The sequence below is a fragment of the Drosophila elegans genome, unplaced genomic scaffold, assembly GCF_018152505.1.
Source record: "Drosophila elegans isolate 14027-0461.03 unplaced genomic scaffold, ASM1815250v1 contig_183, whole genome shotgun sequence".
NCBI lineage: Eukaryota > Metazoa > Arthropoda > Insecta > Diptera > Drosophilidae > Drosophila > Drosophila elegans.
The window spans coordinates 9,810,994-9,826,107 of record NW_024545550.1 but is presented as its reverse complement, the minus strand read 5'-3'; the positions used below and the strand labels follow the sequence as shown (position 1 = coordinate 9,826,107).

The following is a 15,114-nucleotide window of genomic DNA, read 5'->3' as shown; positions in this document are numbered from 1 at the left end:
GCGGCTGTTTTGCAACACTGGTTGTAAATTTCGAATTCAAATGTTCATATATTATTAACTAAAACAAATAAATCAAGACGATTAAATATACAATTTTTTTAAAAATATACAAAAAAATAGTTTAACAAATAAATCTCGTCTAAACATTAAATTGGCGTTAAGTAAAGAAATATATGATTTCTATAAGATTATAACACAAAATTATTTAAATAATTGATTTGTTTAATTTTGTAAGAGCTAAATAAAATAAGCAATTCATTTTAAATTGATATATTTTCTAAAAGGTTTGAAATGCAATGAAATCCACAATTTCGTTTTTCCTTTTTATTTGGTGTTTATTTGGTAATTCTCTTTTTGGGTAAATGTCTCACAACAACTATTTTAACTCTAGGGTAATGTAATGCGATGTTCTGAAGTCAAGCCACCGATCTGCCTATATAGTCTCTGTTTTATTTGTTTTTTTTTTCCTGCAACACTTTGAGTCCGTTCTGATATGGGCATGCGACACCTAGAACTATAGTCGGCCTATTTAACCATCTACTCGGGCATGGAAATATGCCATGCATGTCCCATTGGACAGAGCATGGATCGTAACTATCATATTATAAAGTTATGTACGGGTATTTGTAGTTCATGTCTTTTTAACTCAGTTCTTTTTGCGCAACTTTTGGTGCTCAGTTGTTGGTTGGTTGTTTTTTTTTTTGTTTGGTTTCTTCGTTTGAATCTCATCTCACACATCCGTTTGCTGTTTGCTCAACCGAAGGATAACAAGCGATTGGGTGCCAGTGGGAGTGGACATGGGCATGGATTGGATAAGATTAGGATGAGTACGTTACGGATAGTATTAATAGTAGTAACTGGTAGAATCAGCAATATCGGTGAGGCATTCGAACTCTGAAACTCAGGAACTCAACTAGTATTTGATCGCTACTAAAACACGATTAACTTATGGGTCAACCAACTAATGTCCAACTACCTATTCCTAGGCCTCCTCGCAATCCTCCTCCTCCTCCTCGCGCTGGACGAACAGCCGGTGGTTCCGGGCCTCCAAAATGGACCACACGACCAGCGGCGTGCAGCCGAGCACCATGCAGGATCCCATGCAGTAAAAGCAGATCTCGTAGTCTCCGGAGAGGTCCCTCAACAGACCCGCCAGCGGTGGCACCGAGATGGCCCCGATGCTCTGGAACATCCGCACCAGGCCATAGCTCGAGCTGATCCTGTCCGTCCCGAACACGTCCGCCAGGAGCACGGGCATCAGCACATACCAGCTGCCCAGGCACAATCCGTAAACCGCAGCCGACAGACCCACCAAAACCAGGGTCTTGGCGAAGGGAATCGTGAGCACGGCACATCCAGCGCCCAAAATGCTGTTCATGTACGGAAAATACTTTAAATATAAATCGTCAATTTACTTTTTGAGTCCACTCACCACAAAGTGTAGGTCTTCTTGCGATCAAAGAGCTGCAGATCGCACAGCCATCCCAGACCCAGGCGGCCTATCAAATCCAGGACAGCACTGATGGCTACCAGGTAACCCGCCTCGCTTTTATTGTAACCTGAAAAGCACAGCAATAATTTAGAAAAATATTTAAAAAAAAAATTAAACTGTTTATTTTGTCCAGAGAAATTGGAAATGCAAGGCAATACCTCTAAGTTTAGATATAAACAAATATTCAAAAGCAAAAATGCATAAAAGCATAAGCCTTTACAATATTTAGAGTGCAGTAACTTCTAGCAATTTCTTAAAAATATATTTCCTAATATGTGGCTTTAAGGAACCCAAAAGAAAATATATATCAATTTAATATGGAGGTTAAAAACGTAAAAGTTCAACCATTTTGAAATTAAAAAAACATTTTTTCATGCATAACTGATGTTTTTAAAAATGCTTTCCAAAAGGAGTAATATTAATTATATTGAAATTTTACTCTAAAGTTAAAAATGTAAACTAGCCAAAAAATAATAATAGACTTAGCTTAATTTGTTTTATATTTTTTTTAAACGTTAATTTTTTTTTTTTATCTAATAAATTCTGAGTTATGCTCTATTCTGTACAAAATATTTCTTTATAGAAAGAAAGTAAAATTTAGTTACAAAAATATGGTTAAGAAATCATAAATGACTAATGGCTAATGTAATATTTCATTCCAGGACTCACCTATTGAGATGACGTGGGCGGGCAGGTAGTACAGCATGTAGGGACACCCCACGGACATGAGGGTTACGGAGAGGCACATCAGGATGAAGCTCGGGTCCTTGAGCAGGCTGATGTCCAGGTACATCTCGATGCGCTCGCAGCAAGTGCGTGGTCCTTGCTCCTCGTCGTCCTCGTCATCCTCGTCGGCGACACCGTGGCAGTCGCCATCGATGGACTCCACCAGCTGGGAGTCGAGGATCCCGTTCTCGGCCTGCTCCGGTGGCTGCAGCTTGAGATCGCTGAGGTTGCTCACCGGCGTGGGAATCTCCATGCTCTTGCTCAAACCGCGACTGACCACACTCGGCGGCGAAAGGGGCTTCTCCAGGTGAGCCTGAATCTTTGAGATCACCTCATCGTTGGCGAAGACATTGCGCCGACGACGACTGCCCCGATTGGAGTCCGTGCCGGAGTGTTTGCGGTACACCCAGGTGGAGTCCGTGCTGAGATCCTCCACAGAGTGCAGCAATCCGGAGCTACGCACCTTCTTCATGGGCTTGATGAAGGTGGTCTCGCCAATGATGTCCTTCACCTCGTCATCGCTCTCCTGGGCAGATTTATCATGGGCTAATGTATAGAATGAGATTTAACATTTATAAATGTACAAAAGATCTGGCTACACCACCTGGCTGCTTGCTGGAATAGTAGTTAAGGTGGTTCTTGGACTCCTCCAGGAACAGGTGCTCGATGAACTTGTCGCTCAGCTCGTGGCCCGGCCCCACCTCGCAGGTGTCCAGGTACGTGGAGGTGGTCAGGATGCCCGTGGTGCTCGGATTGATGTCCTCGTTGAGCGGCTTCGCGGTCTCCTCCTGCCCCTGGCCCGAATCCTGATCCGTGTATGCACTGATCGGTCGATACAGGGTGGCCGAGAAGCACACGTGCAGCATGCAGACGCCCAGGATGAGGATGGTGCCATGGAAGCCACAGTTCTCCACCAGGTGCTTTATCAGCACGGGCAGGATGAAGCTACCAGCTGCGGTGCCCGAGACGCAGATTCCATTGGCCAGGGCTCGGTGCTTGTCAAAGTATTGCGACACTATCACTATGCCAGGAGTCGTCGAAAGTCCTCCTCCAATTCCTGTGATGGAAATTCAAAGAAGAAGTAATATATTTTACCCTAATCTTAGAAAGTTTGCCTTTTAAAAAAAATAAAACCAACATTGTAAAATTCTATGGAATGTTGTACACATTTTTTATATTTTTAAGAAGGTTTTGTAAGCAATGCAAGCTTATGGTATATTGCCCTAAAAGATTATTTTTGAACCCCCTTTTTTCAAGAATTAGCATGTCTTTAGTTCTAAAGCTATATAATAATAAAATATAACATAATATATTATAAAATTCAAATAGTTAATAGAATACACTCATAATTTAGTTTTGAAAAGGTTGAAATCTTATTTCAAACGTACAAAAATCAGAGTTAGTAAATATTTAATGCTCTTTTGCAAAGGTCTTTTCAAATGAAAATAATATGAAAGAAATATGATATATTATTTTAGAAAAATTGTTTAGTCAAACATTAAGGTGAATTTCGTTATTTTTGGCTTTTAGATGAGCGCACCCCACCCACCCACCTGTGAGGATGCCAAAGGTGAAGAGCAGGTGCAGCAGACTGGTGGCAAAATAGCTGAGGATCATGCCCATGGCGCAGAAGATGCCGCCCACGAAGACGACTGCGCGGCAGGAGAATCGCTGGCACAGGGCACTGGAGAGGGGAGCGAGGACCAGACAGAGCGCGGAGAGAATCGCCGGTATCCAGGAGGCCACCGTGGCCGTGGAGCTGGGAAACGTCTCCATAATCTCGACGTACAGCACGCCGTACGACTTAACCAGTCCGGCCACCCAGAATTGCACGGAGAAGGCACCGAAGACGATGAACCAACCGTAGCCGCCATCCGGTGGCTCCACATTGCCACCACCACTTTCCGTTGTGGTCGTCGAGGAGTCGCGATCCTTGGCCACCGGCTTGCTCCGCTTGGGAACGGCCACGCGATCCCGTTCCCGCTCCTTGGCCCGCCGGACGCACCTGCTCCGGGCCGTGTTCAGACCAGTCCCGGATCCGGATCCGGATTTCCGACTGCTGCGCAGCTCGTGCGACTTGGCGATCAGCGGACGCGCCGTGATGCTGGACACGGTCAGCAGGTTCTCGTTGTCGTCCTCCTCCAGCTCGGAGATGTGGTGCTCCAGCAGGCTGGCGTGCAGGGTCCTCGGGCAGCAGGGCGTGTCCAGGCTGAGGGTGGCGGGTCGTCGCATCGGCGAGGCGTTGGGCGAACAGCAGCCGGAGTGGAAGGTGGCTGGCATGCCCATACCCAGTGCCGCCAAGTGCTGGCCATCCAGCTCGGTGGGCACGACGATGTCGGGCAGTGGAGCCGGTGGCGCCGACACCACCGAGAACAGGGAGCCGCACTCGAGACCACCGCCAACTCCGCCAGCGGACACGCCCCCCGCCCACGCCCACGCCCGCCCCTCCGCCGGAGCCCTCGGCCGGATTCGTGTGGAGAAGGCGCCCTCCCGACTCGTACTGGACTCCACCAGCTGGGTCCGGTTCACTCGCGCAGTAAACCGATCCCCGGGAACCCTGAAAGCAGAAGAAACACATTTCACTTTGCTAGTTCTATAATTGGTATAAAATTTAATTTAAAAACATTATTTTATGAGTTTTAAATCTAACGATTCCTTTAATCGTTTTTTAAGAAAAATAAAATTTTTTACTTTTGAACCTACTCCAAATGCTTTAAATAAATTTAAAATATAATTTTCTATGTACTCTTATTTTTTTAAGCAACAATCTTTTAAATAAAATATCATAATTATAAGCCAACTTTATAACCTTACTACTTATTTTTAAGCCCTAGATAAAATATTTAAATACTCGTATAATGGGCACACTATAAATATAAAAAATGTTCAATTCTTAGTATCTTTAAAGATAGTTATGTTTAAGTTTTATAGGAAATTTATCAAAACGTGTTTTTGAACTTCAAAGTAAGAAGTATAACTAAGAAGTAGCATAAATATAAATAGCAATTTATTAAAATTAAATTTTCTATTATAAAACTAATTGTATAATATTTTGGCCATGCAACACAATAAAAAATGGATTGATATGTTTTGTAAAATTGAAATTCAATTAATTTTAATTGAGTTAGAAAGTTCTTAGCAATAAAATACAAAAAAAATAATAAAGATTTAATTTGTTTTGTTTTACATGACCTTTTTGCTATTTATGCCTAAATAACAAGCAGCCCAATTATGAAAGTTAAATTGCGATAGTATTTATCAAGCACTTGTTATTGCGAAGTAACATCGCAAATTAGCATACATCCAAAATTCCACCTCCATTCCGTACCATTAAAAAATGGGTTAACTTGTCATAAATGCGGGCCTGTTGACAAATCGACTGGAGGCGGGTCAAGGAAGCAACAACTTGGGCCCAATTTGCCTTGCTAAACGAAATGCGAGGAGCGCACGCGAACTCCAGACTTTCAGACGATGTCGCTGCAGCGCCCTAATATATGCAATACGTTTTGTTTAATTGAGTTAACATCCAGTACTTCCCCCGGTTTCCCGCTCTTTTTGGGCTCTGTCTGTAATTACGCGCGGACCGTGAGGCTTTTCTCGTTTGCCTATATTGTTATATGTACTTTGTTAAATCGATGCCAAGCTGCAATGTGCATGCTGTGCCACTTGGGTTGGCATGACGTCTGGGAATTTTCCATTTCCATTTCCTCTTCCTTTTGTCTGCGGGAAGCGACTCCGGTTTTCCTCCCCTCGCAAACTGTTGTTTTCCGACGATTCAGGGTCAACTGCAAGGTGGGGGTGGCGGTCTAGCCTGCGGTTGGTTTTTTTTGTTTGGTTTTTTAGGGTCTGTCTTTGTTGCCGGAAATTGATGGGTGGTTCGATTGGCAGCGCTGTGAGGAAATGGGTGTTTGCTCCAATCCAAGGCTGATGCAATGTTTGAAACCAAGGCTAATGCCAGGAAAGACCCGTGGTGATAAGGTTGAATGGAAAGACGCCAAACTTTGTTAAGCCCTCGAAGGAAAGTTCAAATTGGCAAGCAAGAAACTGCTGAATTGGATATGTTGATCTAAGATATTATCGAGCTTATAGCTTGGCTTGAAACTGGAAATGAAATTTCGTCAGCTTTTATTTTGAACCCCCAAAAATGTTTCGCATATAAAAACTTAAGGTGTTACAAGGATTAACTCTTAATACATTTTTTACTTGGTTATCGAAGCACTCTCTTAATTAGTTTGCATTACCTGCACCTAAAAGTATCTATGTGTAACGTAATCTAAACTCACTTCCTCAATAATTCAACTTAACTCATTTCCTAATGGCTTTTCTTTCCGTACTTTGTTATCCAGCTCACACCTTTTTCTAAGTATTTGCTCTGACGTATACGTAATATGATATACTGTTAAACAACCAACATGAAGTATACGACGCGTAAGCCCAACGAGGGGATGGGTTGGGTCTCATCGCTAGTTGAACTCATTTGTTATGTGCGCAGGTTACGTATTTTACTCCATATACTCCTATTCGATACCTATGCTGTTTATTTCTTTGAAAATTACATAAAAAAAACTGCATGACAGTATTAATTTTGATCTTAGTCTTTTTCATATCAAAATACTTATTTATTCAATGCCGTTAAAAGATTAAATATTGTAAGGTGCCAAAAAAAATGTTTTTTTAAAATTAAAAACAGCTTCCTTGGTGATTTTAAATTTGTTATTTTAAAAAACTATATTTTTTTAAACATAAAACCTTATTTGGAAGATATATTACCAACTTAGGACCAATTCTCCCCAGTGTCATGGCGTGTGTCAAATTCGGTGAACGTGCCGCTAATGAACTGCCTGCCATATTGATGGCGGAAAATAACCATGGCGAATGGCAAAAAATGGGCATGCAATATTCAAAGGCGAATGCATCGGCTTGGCGGAACGTCTGACGGGGCTAATGAGGATTTGGCCAACTCTGGCATTTGGCAGCTCCCCCGCAAGAGCATGAGTCACATGAGTCACAGCATCCCAACCCTGTGACCTTGTCGAATGTCAGAGACTGCCATTGTAGCATGTCCTGGGGGCCAGGAGCACCGCCTCCTCCTGTCAACTGGAATCCGGCTTAAGTTGTCAGGAAGCTTTCGCTGGGGGAGCTCTGCAATCGCTATTTGTTTTCAATTTCCCAACATTTCAAGGCCCTGGCCGGGACTTAATGAAACGGAAGGACCTTCCCCCGGGCCAAGTTAGTATGTTGGTGGCTCGTGGCTCGTGGCGTGTGGTGTGTGGGCCTGAACGATAAGCGGTCAAGGTGAGGGTGGCCAGTTGGGGGTGCTCACTAGTTGGGTGGCAGCCACGCACCACTCAGGCTCAACTTGTTGAGCAGGGCTATATAGGCCAGTAATTGAAAGCAATCGGTAATGATTGCTTTTAGTTGGAAGTGGCCGCCAAGTGGGCCAATAGTTTACGCAATCAACAGGGCGCAGCATTCACCGAAAGAAAATCTTGCTCTTGATATTGGTAGAAACCAAAAAAATCAATTAAAATTGGTTTAATTTAAAATCTTGGTTGGTTTAATTTAAAATCTTGTTTAACAGTGGTAAAGTGAAATCTTTAACTTAATAAGTTTAAATATAATTATTTTGTTATATCTTTAAAATCGGAAATATGTGTCAAATTCTTTTTTCCAACATTATTTTTATCAGATAACTTTATTACTTTGTAGCTAGCAATTTGGCCAGTTACAATTTTTGTTTAATAACCTCTTGATTATACTGAGCCTTGATAAACTTATCAAATTAAGGAATATTGCAAATATCCATATTAACAAAATATAGATATGTAAAATGGCATTAAAAATATTATGTTTAATAACATTAGATATTATAATAAATAATAATAATAAAAACATTTAATAAAGTTATATAAATAATAAAGAGCACCTTTAAGAGTTGTTATTCTGCAAATAACCTAAGAAACAACCTGGTATCTGAGCTGTGTTTTTTATTAATTTCATTCATTTAAATAACTTTACACAAATGAAAAAAAAGTATAAAGATATGAGCACAAAAAGTAACTTTATGAGTTAATATTTTACAAACAACCTAAAAAACAGTCTTGTATCTGAACTGTGGCTTTTATAATGTGTTGTTATTATCCTTGAATAAAAATGATTTGATAACTCTTTTGAAAAAATAAATAAATATCATTTCCTATTCTGTATTCTATTCTATTTATCACTTTTAGCAGTCCCATTGTTAAGTTTTCATTTCCTGACCTATTTGCACTGAGTTTTATGTTTATGGTTAACCATTTAATTTAATGAATCTAGCCCCTGCAAACTGCATTTATTTCTCCAGTCAGGGACACCCATTGTTTACCTTCTTGTCCCCATTTCGATAGTGATAATGATGGATGCGCTTACGAAAGCCAGCCATATGTTACGTTGACCCATTCTCGCATCGCTTACAATGTTTACCTAGTCGTAAGTCAGAGTTTTGGCCAGGGCGCATGCTCACCAAATGAACCCAAACCACTAGCTACCTCAATAAAAGTGCCATTGGCCCACTCCGCAGAATTTCCCAAAAAAGGGGGAGGCCTGTTTCTTGACCTTCCCAAAGGGAAGGAAAGGATAAATGGATGCTGGACGACCACTACTCACTCACCTGTAAATGCCAGTCACGCTGTAGGGACGACATTGGCGTCCTTTACTGAACGTGAAACGCCTTTGATGTTTCTCTTGTTGCTCGCGCTGTTGTTGTTGTTGCTTGGGGCGTTGTTGTTGTGCACCCAAATGCATTGGGTTGCCTCTGGATTGGGTCCTTAAAATCCTGAAGAGCTGACGTACGCGGGCCTTCACCGGATGGCCCAAATTCGTTATACTGCTACTGCCGCCGCCCCGGCTCCTTTGGCACTGAATCCTTTGCGGTTTCGTCTTGATGGGTTGTCTTTGTCGAATTCGATTTACTACTGCCTCCTTTATTTTTTTTCGTTTATTTATTTTTAAGGGGCTTCCTCGAGGAACTTGTATGGGTTTTCTTAGGGGCGATATACTGTTGGCTGCTCGGGCGTCATGATGCTTTTGATAAGACACACAGATCGTTGGGTTTCCCTTTCGGCTCTTGTTTAGGCAGCAGCTGTTTCCGTTTCCGCTTCCTTGTCGCCCCTTTCCGTTTCCGCTTTCAGCACAAGCGCACTCTCTCACTCACTCGCTGGCGAATATGCAGTTTTTGGAACAAATCGATATGGGGCCAGATTCCAGCTGAAGTCTTTTGTATCAGGTTTATCCTGTTAAACGCTCTAATCGGATATTTTATACCAATTTAGAACTGTTGAAATTACGCCCTTTATATTTCAGAAACTGGCCAACACTTTCTTTGAGTGGGGGAAAACCCTTTGCAAAATCCCTTTTCCGTGAAGACTCTTTTTTCGGTTGCCCGGTTTTCGGCGGATGCGTCTCTTCTGCTGCTGCTCAAGCTCACGACTGAACGGATGATTTTCATGTCCTCTGGAGGACGTGGTGGAAAACCCAACTGGCTTGTGGTGAGCTAGGTGGAGGTGGGTTTTCCTCCTCGGAGCGTGAAAAGCCAAAGAGCAAGAGGCCGCACGTCCTTTATTCGTTTTGTTTTGCTAGCCAAGTTTGGCCGCTTGTTGCCTACAATGCCACCTCCCCACAAAAACCCCCTACTAACCCCTAATTTCTGGCAAACAGCTGATGAATGAACCTGGATTGCATGCATTAGAAATTAAAGGAAAACACATGGTTTTTCACAAATATTAGTGGCACTCTAAAAAAGAGTGGTAGAGTAGAAATAAAATGAAAAAGACTTGCATTTAAAGATGCACACCCCGAGAAAATGGCATAGTAAAAAATTAAACATTAATATGTTTGAGTGTAACATTGTTTTTTCAAAATATAATAATTACTCTATAATTTAGAAATCTGAATGAAGGACATTTCCACAAGGTACATTTTTTACAGCTAAGTGGCGGCTTCTCTGCGAAGTTGTTACAAACTTTTGGTCAGGTGCAGTGCCACTCCAAGGAATATGAAGCTTATGGCCACGGATGCGAAAACGGCAGCCGGGAGATTATGGAATAACCACTGCAGGATCATCGTATAAACGGCAATGGCCATGAGAAGCAGGCACATGTACGGATACACCAGCCACTTAATCTGCTGCTAAGAAAAAGAATTTGGATAAGATGTTATGTGACGAGGGTTACTACCTTCCAAACTCCTATGATGAGTAAAACTGAGGCCAGAGCATAGATGGCCGATCCAGTGGTCCAGACAACCCTAACCGCCAGTGAAACGCCCGACGTGCTGGTCATGAAAAGGTAACCAGCAATCACACCTGACAGAATGGATAAGCAGGCCATTATAGAGACCACCACCCGGCATGTCGGCAGAAGTCTTCCATACGTGAATTCGTTCGCGCTCATTAAAATATTGTTTTTTGATTTTTAGTGTTTCCATTCATTTTTACGAGGTATTTTAAGTAAATTATGTCATGCTAAACGTTTTTTGATTTCCAGATGCTGCACCTTTTTTTTTAAAGCTAAGAAATTTAAAGATTAATTTTTGATAAGCGGTGTTTTCCATTACAAAGTATTAATTCCTTATTCTGGCACATATTTCAAAGTTGCCTCTTTTTGACTGATATTTTTTGTAGTAAATTTTTAGTTTTCACATAAATTTTATTTATATTTTGTTTATTTATTTTGTGACATGTTGAAATTTTGTTTTGATTTCAAACTTCGGGCGCCTCAGACCTATCGATATCGTTAACTTTAATCGGTTTTTCGATCTATCCCTTATCGATTACGATTACCTTGTAGTATTTTTAGTATATGTTTAATTTATTTTTACGCAGGTTATTTTGCGGACACGATTTCTCAGACGTGATTAATGCTTATTTCTGGCCTGGGCTTTCACGTAGTTCCAGTATTTGGAGTTGGAACCGAAGGACTACGATTCTGGGGAGGATTCTGTGCCGGAAAAGGAGCACGAGCAGCGGCAGGCGGTGGTCCTGCAAACCGTAGATCTCTCCCATCCGCCTGACTTAACATCCTTAAACTCCGATGAACTCTTAACCGCGCACAAATCATGGATCCCTTGGTGTTCTTCATAGTGCTGGCTTCGATCTATGGCGTTCTGTACTTCTTTGACCGGTTCTTCAAGGTGGGTTCCAAGGTGCAACCTCCTTTGACATCTGAATAATCTGGATTAAACCCGCAGAGCTGCATGCACTACCCATACGATGCCTTCCTCAAGAACACCGGACTGAGTGTGAACTTCATGAGCCTTCACTGGCACACGAGTGCCTTCAACAGGACCCTTCTGCGCTGGGGATCCGCCGGGAACAGCTGCACCCGCCGAGTAATGCTCACCAGCTTCAATGTCGGTGTCTTGGTCACCTTTTCACTGCTCCCCATTGGTCTCATCGTGCTCATCGCTACCATCTTCAGCAGTGGCGAGCAGGACAGTTCATCTGCGTCCACATCCTCGCCGGTTGGAGTGCCCGTTCAGCTGGAGATCCTGCTGCCGGGCGTAAACCTGCCGCTCGAGGAGATCGGCTACTACATCACCACTCTGGTGCTGTGTCTGGTGGTCCACGAAATGGGACACGCTCTGGCCGCCGTCATGGAGGATGTGCCTGTCACTGGGTTTGGGATTAAGGTGAGGATTGGGTAGGGAATGGCCTAGATCTTCCTAGCAAGCTTAAATTTATTCCAAAAAAGAGTTAAAATCTTGCATTATAATTAGTACACCTATTGATTTTCTTGACCACTTTTGAAGAGGACCGTTAACTTATTTACTTCTTCCATTCCAGTTCATCTTCTGCCTGCCAATGGCGTACACAGAGCTCTCCCACGACCACCTGAACAGCCTGCGTTGGTTCCGCAAACTGCGAGTGCTGTGCGCCGGCATCTGGCACAACTTTGTGTTCGCCGGCGTGTGCTACCTTCTAATCTCAACGGTGGGCATCACCATGTCGCCACTGTACGCCTACAATCAGCACGTGGTGGTCACCGAATTGACCAGGAAATCGCCGCTGCGGGGAGAACGTGGCCTGCAGGTGGACAACCAGATCACCCAGGTGAATGGCTGTCCGGTGGACAGCGAAGAGAGTTGGATGGCCTGTCTGCAGAACTCACTTAAACTCAAGCCGGGCTATTGTGTGAGTGCGGACTTTGTGCAGCTCAATGACGAGAGCAGCGCCATCTCGCATCACAGTATCGATGGCCAGCTGCAGTGCTGCGATGAGCTGAATCCGAATGTGAGCTGCTTCGAGGTGGTGGAGGATGTCAATGGGGATGTGCCCGTGGAGCTGCCGCAGCACGTGTGCCTGAATGTGCGCCGCACCCTGGAGGAGGTTACCGAGCACTGCTCCTCGGGAATTTGCAACGAGGGCTTCTGCCTGCGCCCGCTGATACGGAACATCACTGCCATAATGACGTTCAAGCGGCAGAATTCGCGCGGAGAGAAGCTGCCGCCAGTGATCTATGTGGGTCATCCGTGGGATGTCACGCGAACGGTGGAGGTTTCGGCCTTTGTGCCCAGGTACTCCTTCCTGAAGGCCGCCTGGCCGGATGCCTGGCTGCTACTCCTCAAGTACAATGTGGTCTTCAGCATAGGTTTGGCCCTGATCAATGCCATTCCCTGCTTCGGCTTCGATGGCGCCCACATCACGAGCACAGTGATACACAGCTTCCTGGTGGGCCGTGTTGATCAGCATGCCAAGAGGGATCTCATTTCGGTGATCATCACGAGCGTGGGCTCCCTGCTCTTTGGATTGGCCCTGCTCAAGGTGGCCTGGCTGAGCTTTCTGCGACCCCTGCTTTAGGAACTGATGCTGATAACTGATAGGATGGAACCAGGGAGTCCAACTCCCTCCAAAGACGCTAGACTGCTAATTCACCTCCACGATGCACACACGATACACACACAGCGAATTGTAGCACCTCAAAGATTCGATAGCTTTTGTCATAGTCCTTAGTCTTAACTCGTATTTATTTTCGTACGGTTGTCGAGCTCAAAAATATAAAATCAAATTAAGCAAAGATCGCGGTTTAAAGAATATACCTATTTGCCCTCGCTCACCCCGCTTAATTGGAGGCTGGTCTTTAGTTCGGTGAGGCTGCGTCTGCCATGTTGGAGGAGCATCTTGATGGCCACCTCGTCGCTCTGGTGGCGGTTCGTCTGGAAATCGTAACGAGCCCAGGATCGCAGCTCCAGCTGGCTGTTTTTGTCCGGAACCTGGCGAATGGTGCGGAAGATGTCGCGGTAGAGCTTCAGGACCTCCTGGCGCAGCATAAACTGGAGGAAAAATATAATATAAATGATAATACCGAATGGGCTTAAATAGCTTGATTTCGGTTAAAGTTCTTCCTTATAATCTTATTTAAGTAAGTTGAAGTTTTGTTGAATTGCAATTTATGGTTAGTTCACTTAATTCAAGTTTTACATGTTATAACTCATATATTTGATATATTAACCGATTTTTAAGTCAAAGTAATAGCTTAATGAAACCTAAATACCTCTAAAATTCAGCTTACCTGCTTTAAACTAAGTGCTGCTTTGGGAACCTTGGACATTTTGGGTTTAATAAGATTTATTGTTTGCTATTTGTTAATTAAATTCTTAAGTTTAGTTTATAGTTCTTAAAGTTTTCTTGTCATTTTCCGTAATTATTTGTAATCAGTAAAACCAAAACAGAAACAGCTGACTGTCAGCTGTTATGATTTTAGAGATGGGCGGATTCTTCTAGAGGTTGCACTTTAGAAACGATAGTTTGACAAGCAAATACAAAACCGTTACTATTTAAAAATGTTGATTAAAAATGCGCTTGAATGCCAATATGATTACAAATGAATAAGGCATTGTTGTATAAGTAACAATTTAAGATTTTTGTTTTTGCAGCTATTCGACTTAAATTGTAAAACAGAATTTATTAAAAAGAAATATCAAATCGTAATTTATATATTTTTATCTCCTTCTAGTCTTTTACACTGTCTTATAAAATAATCTCAAGACAATTCGGCTACCATATTTCGTACAAGCAATTAATTTAACAAATTGAAATCTAGCCCTGCAATTAAAAGTGTAATTTGTTTGCACTAATGATAGTATAATATATTTGTTTTTATGTCATTTATAATAATAATCCACCTAACATATTTCTAGATGTTCATTTATTGTCGGAGGAACATTTTAAATGAATTTATCTTATGTCGGCACTTAAAGTGAAAAGCTGTGTTCGGGGTGGGGAAACAATCTGCAGCCAGAAGTCAACGGCAATTAATGTTTAAATTGCAATTTTCATCAACTGTCACTAATGAGTCAGTCGCCGAAATAAAATAAATTGTTGAAACGCCCTAACAAACTTATGTTTTTGTCTACTGATGCGGCGTGGGAACGAAGGAATTAGTGACATCCAACACTAAATTTATCTGGCTCGTGTTCAATTTAAATAAAATTCTCGGCATAAAATGCAACATGTATTTATATTAGAGCATTGCTTATCCGCGGGCCATTGCTTGATTGGCATGCCAGCTGCTCCTCCTCTGGTTCTTCTCTGATTATGATATTCTACTTAGGCGATTCAATTGTTTCCTCGGTCATTTCGGTTATTTTAGCTATTGGGCAATAGTCGCGAAGGTACTGGGACTGGCACTATCTCCTGATAGCTGGTACTGGGCGTCGGCTAGTGGTAAGTTCTCCCCCAAGCACCGGGCTTATTGATAGAATTGCCAACTGTTTTCCAGAGCCAGTTACCAATAACTCTGTGGGCCAGCAGTCGGGCCCTCAGGAAATTGTGATTCAATCAGGTGAAAAGTTATTACATTTGAGTGATAGAATCCGTAGCCAGCTTTAGTGTGTGAAATAAGAAGTTTTAAATACAAATC

The 15,114-nt window shown here is 42.6% G+C and overlaps 4 protein-coding genes across 6 annotated transcripts; 1 reads left to right on the top strand and 3 right to left on the bottom strand.

Annotated features, from left to right (window-relative positions):
• Nucleotides 1-329: 329 nt before the first annotated feature.
• Nucleotides 330-9,672, bottom strand: LOC108144866. Its single transcript, XM_017270017.2, is given in 7 exon segments — nucleotides 330-1,370; nucleotides 1,433-1,559; nucleotides 2,162-2,764; nucleotides 2,823-3,275; nucleotides 3,772-4,636; nucleotides 4,638-4,775; nucleotides 8,868-9,672. Coding segments are annotated over 7 exon segments (2,607 nt in total). The 5' UTR covers nucleotides 8,901-9,672; the 3' UTR covers nucleotides 330-982.
• Nucleotides 9,673-10,089: 417 nt separating this feature from the next.
• Nucleotides 10,090-11,007, bottom strand: LOC108144808. 3 transcript variants are annotated; one of them, XM_017269934.2, is made up of 2 exons: nucleotides 10,432-11,007; nucleotides 10,090-10,384 (listed from the first exon to the last, which is right to left on the bottom strand). In XM_017269934.2, exons 1-2 carry the CDS (start codon nucleotides 10,645-10,647, stop codon nucleotides 10,211-10,213), a joined length of 390 nt encoding a protein of 129 aa, XP_017125423.1. In that variant the 5' UTR covers nucleotides 10,648-11,007; the 3' UTR covers nucleotides 10,090-10,210. The 3 variants fall into 3 exon arrangements, with proteins under 3 accessions (XP_017125423.1, XP_017125425.1, XP_017125424.1); XM_017269936.2 differs by having other exon boundaries at nucleotides 10,090-10,378; nucleotides 10,432-11,005; XM_017269935.2 differs by having other exon boundaries at nucleotides 10,090-10,381; nucleotides 10,432-10,925.
• Nucleotides 11,008-11,058: 51 nt separating this feature from the next.
• On the top strand, nucleotides 11,059-13,269 carry LOC108144807 (membrane-bound transcription factor site-2 protease). The gene is made up of 3 exons (XM_017269932.2): nucleotides 11,059-11,386; nucleotides 11,444-11,884; nucleotides 12,039-13,269. The coding sequence occupies exons 1-3, from the start codon at nucleotides 11,312-11,314 to the stop codon at nucleotides 13,050-13,052; spliced, it is 1,530 nt and encodes a 509-aa protein (XP_017125421.1). The 5' UTR covers nucleotides 11,059-11,311; the 3' UTR covers nucleotides 13,053-13,269.
• LOC108144809 (LYR motif-containing protein 2) lies at nucleotides 13,202-13,929 on the bottom strand. The gene is made up of 2 exons (XM_017269937.2): nucleotides 13,765-13,929; nucleotides 13,202-13,525 (listed from the first exon to the last, which is right to left on the bottom strand). Exons 1-2 carry the CDS (start codon nucleotides 13,801-13,803, stop codon nucleotides 13,292-13,294), a joined length of 273 nt encoding a protein of 90 aa, XP_017125426.1. The 5' UTR covers nucleotides 13,804-13,929; the 3' UTR covers nucleotides 13,202-13,291.
• Between the last annotated feature and the right edge of the window lie 1,185 nt (nucleotides 13,930-15,114).

Excerpts from the sequence above, each read along its gene's own strand:
- LOC108144808 (XM_017269934.2), bottom strand. The coding sequence starts at position 10,647 with ATGAGCGCGAACGAATTCACGTATGGAAGACTTCTGCCGACATGCCGG. Across the intron at positions 10,385-10,431 it reads TCATCATAGGAGTTTGGAAG|CAGCAGATTAAGTGGCTGGT; the intron begins GTAGTAACCCTC and ends TCTTTTTCTTAG.
- LOC108144807 (XM_017269932.2), top strand. The coding sequence starts at position 11,312 with ATGGATCCCTTGGTGTTCTTCATAGTGCTGGCTTCGATCTATGGCGTT. Across the intron at positions 11,387-11,443 it reads TCTTTGACCGGTTCTTCAAG|AGCTGCATGCACTACCCATA; the intron begins GTGGGTTCCAAG and ends TTAAACCCGCAG. Across the intron at positions 11,885-12,038 it reads TCACTGGGTTTGGGATTAAG|TTCATCTTCTGCCTGCCAAT; the intron begins GTGAGGATTGGG and ends CTTCCATTCCAG.
- LOC108144809 (XM_017269937.2), bottom strand. The coding sequence starts at position 13,803 with ATGTCCAAGGTTCCCAAAGCAGCACTTAGTTTAAAGCAG. Across the intron at positions 13,526-13,764 it reads CAGCACTTAGTTTAAAGCAG|TTTATGCTGCGCCAGGAGGT; the intron begins GTAAGCTGAATT and ends TTTTTCCTCCAG.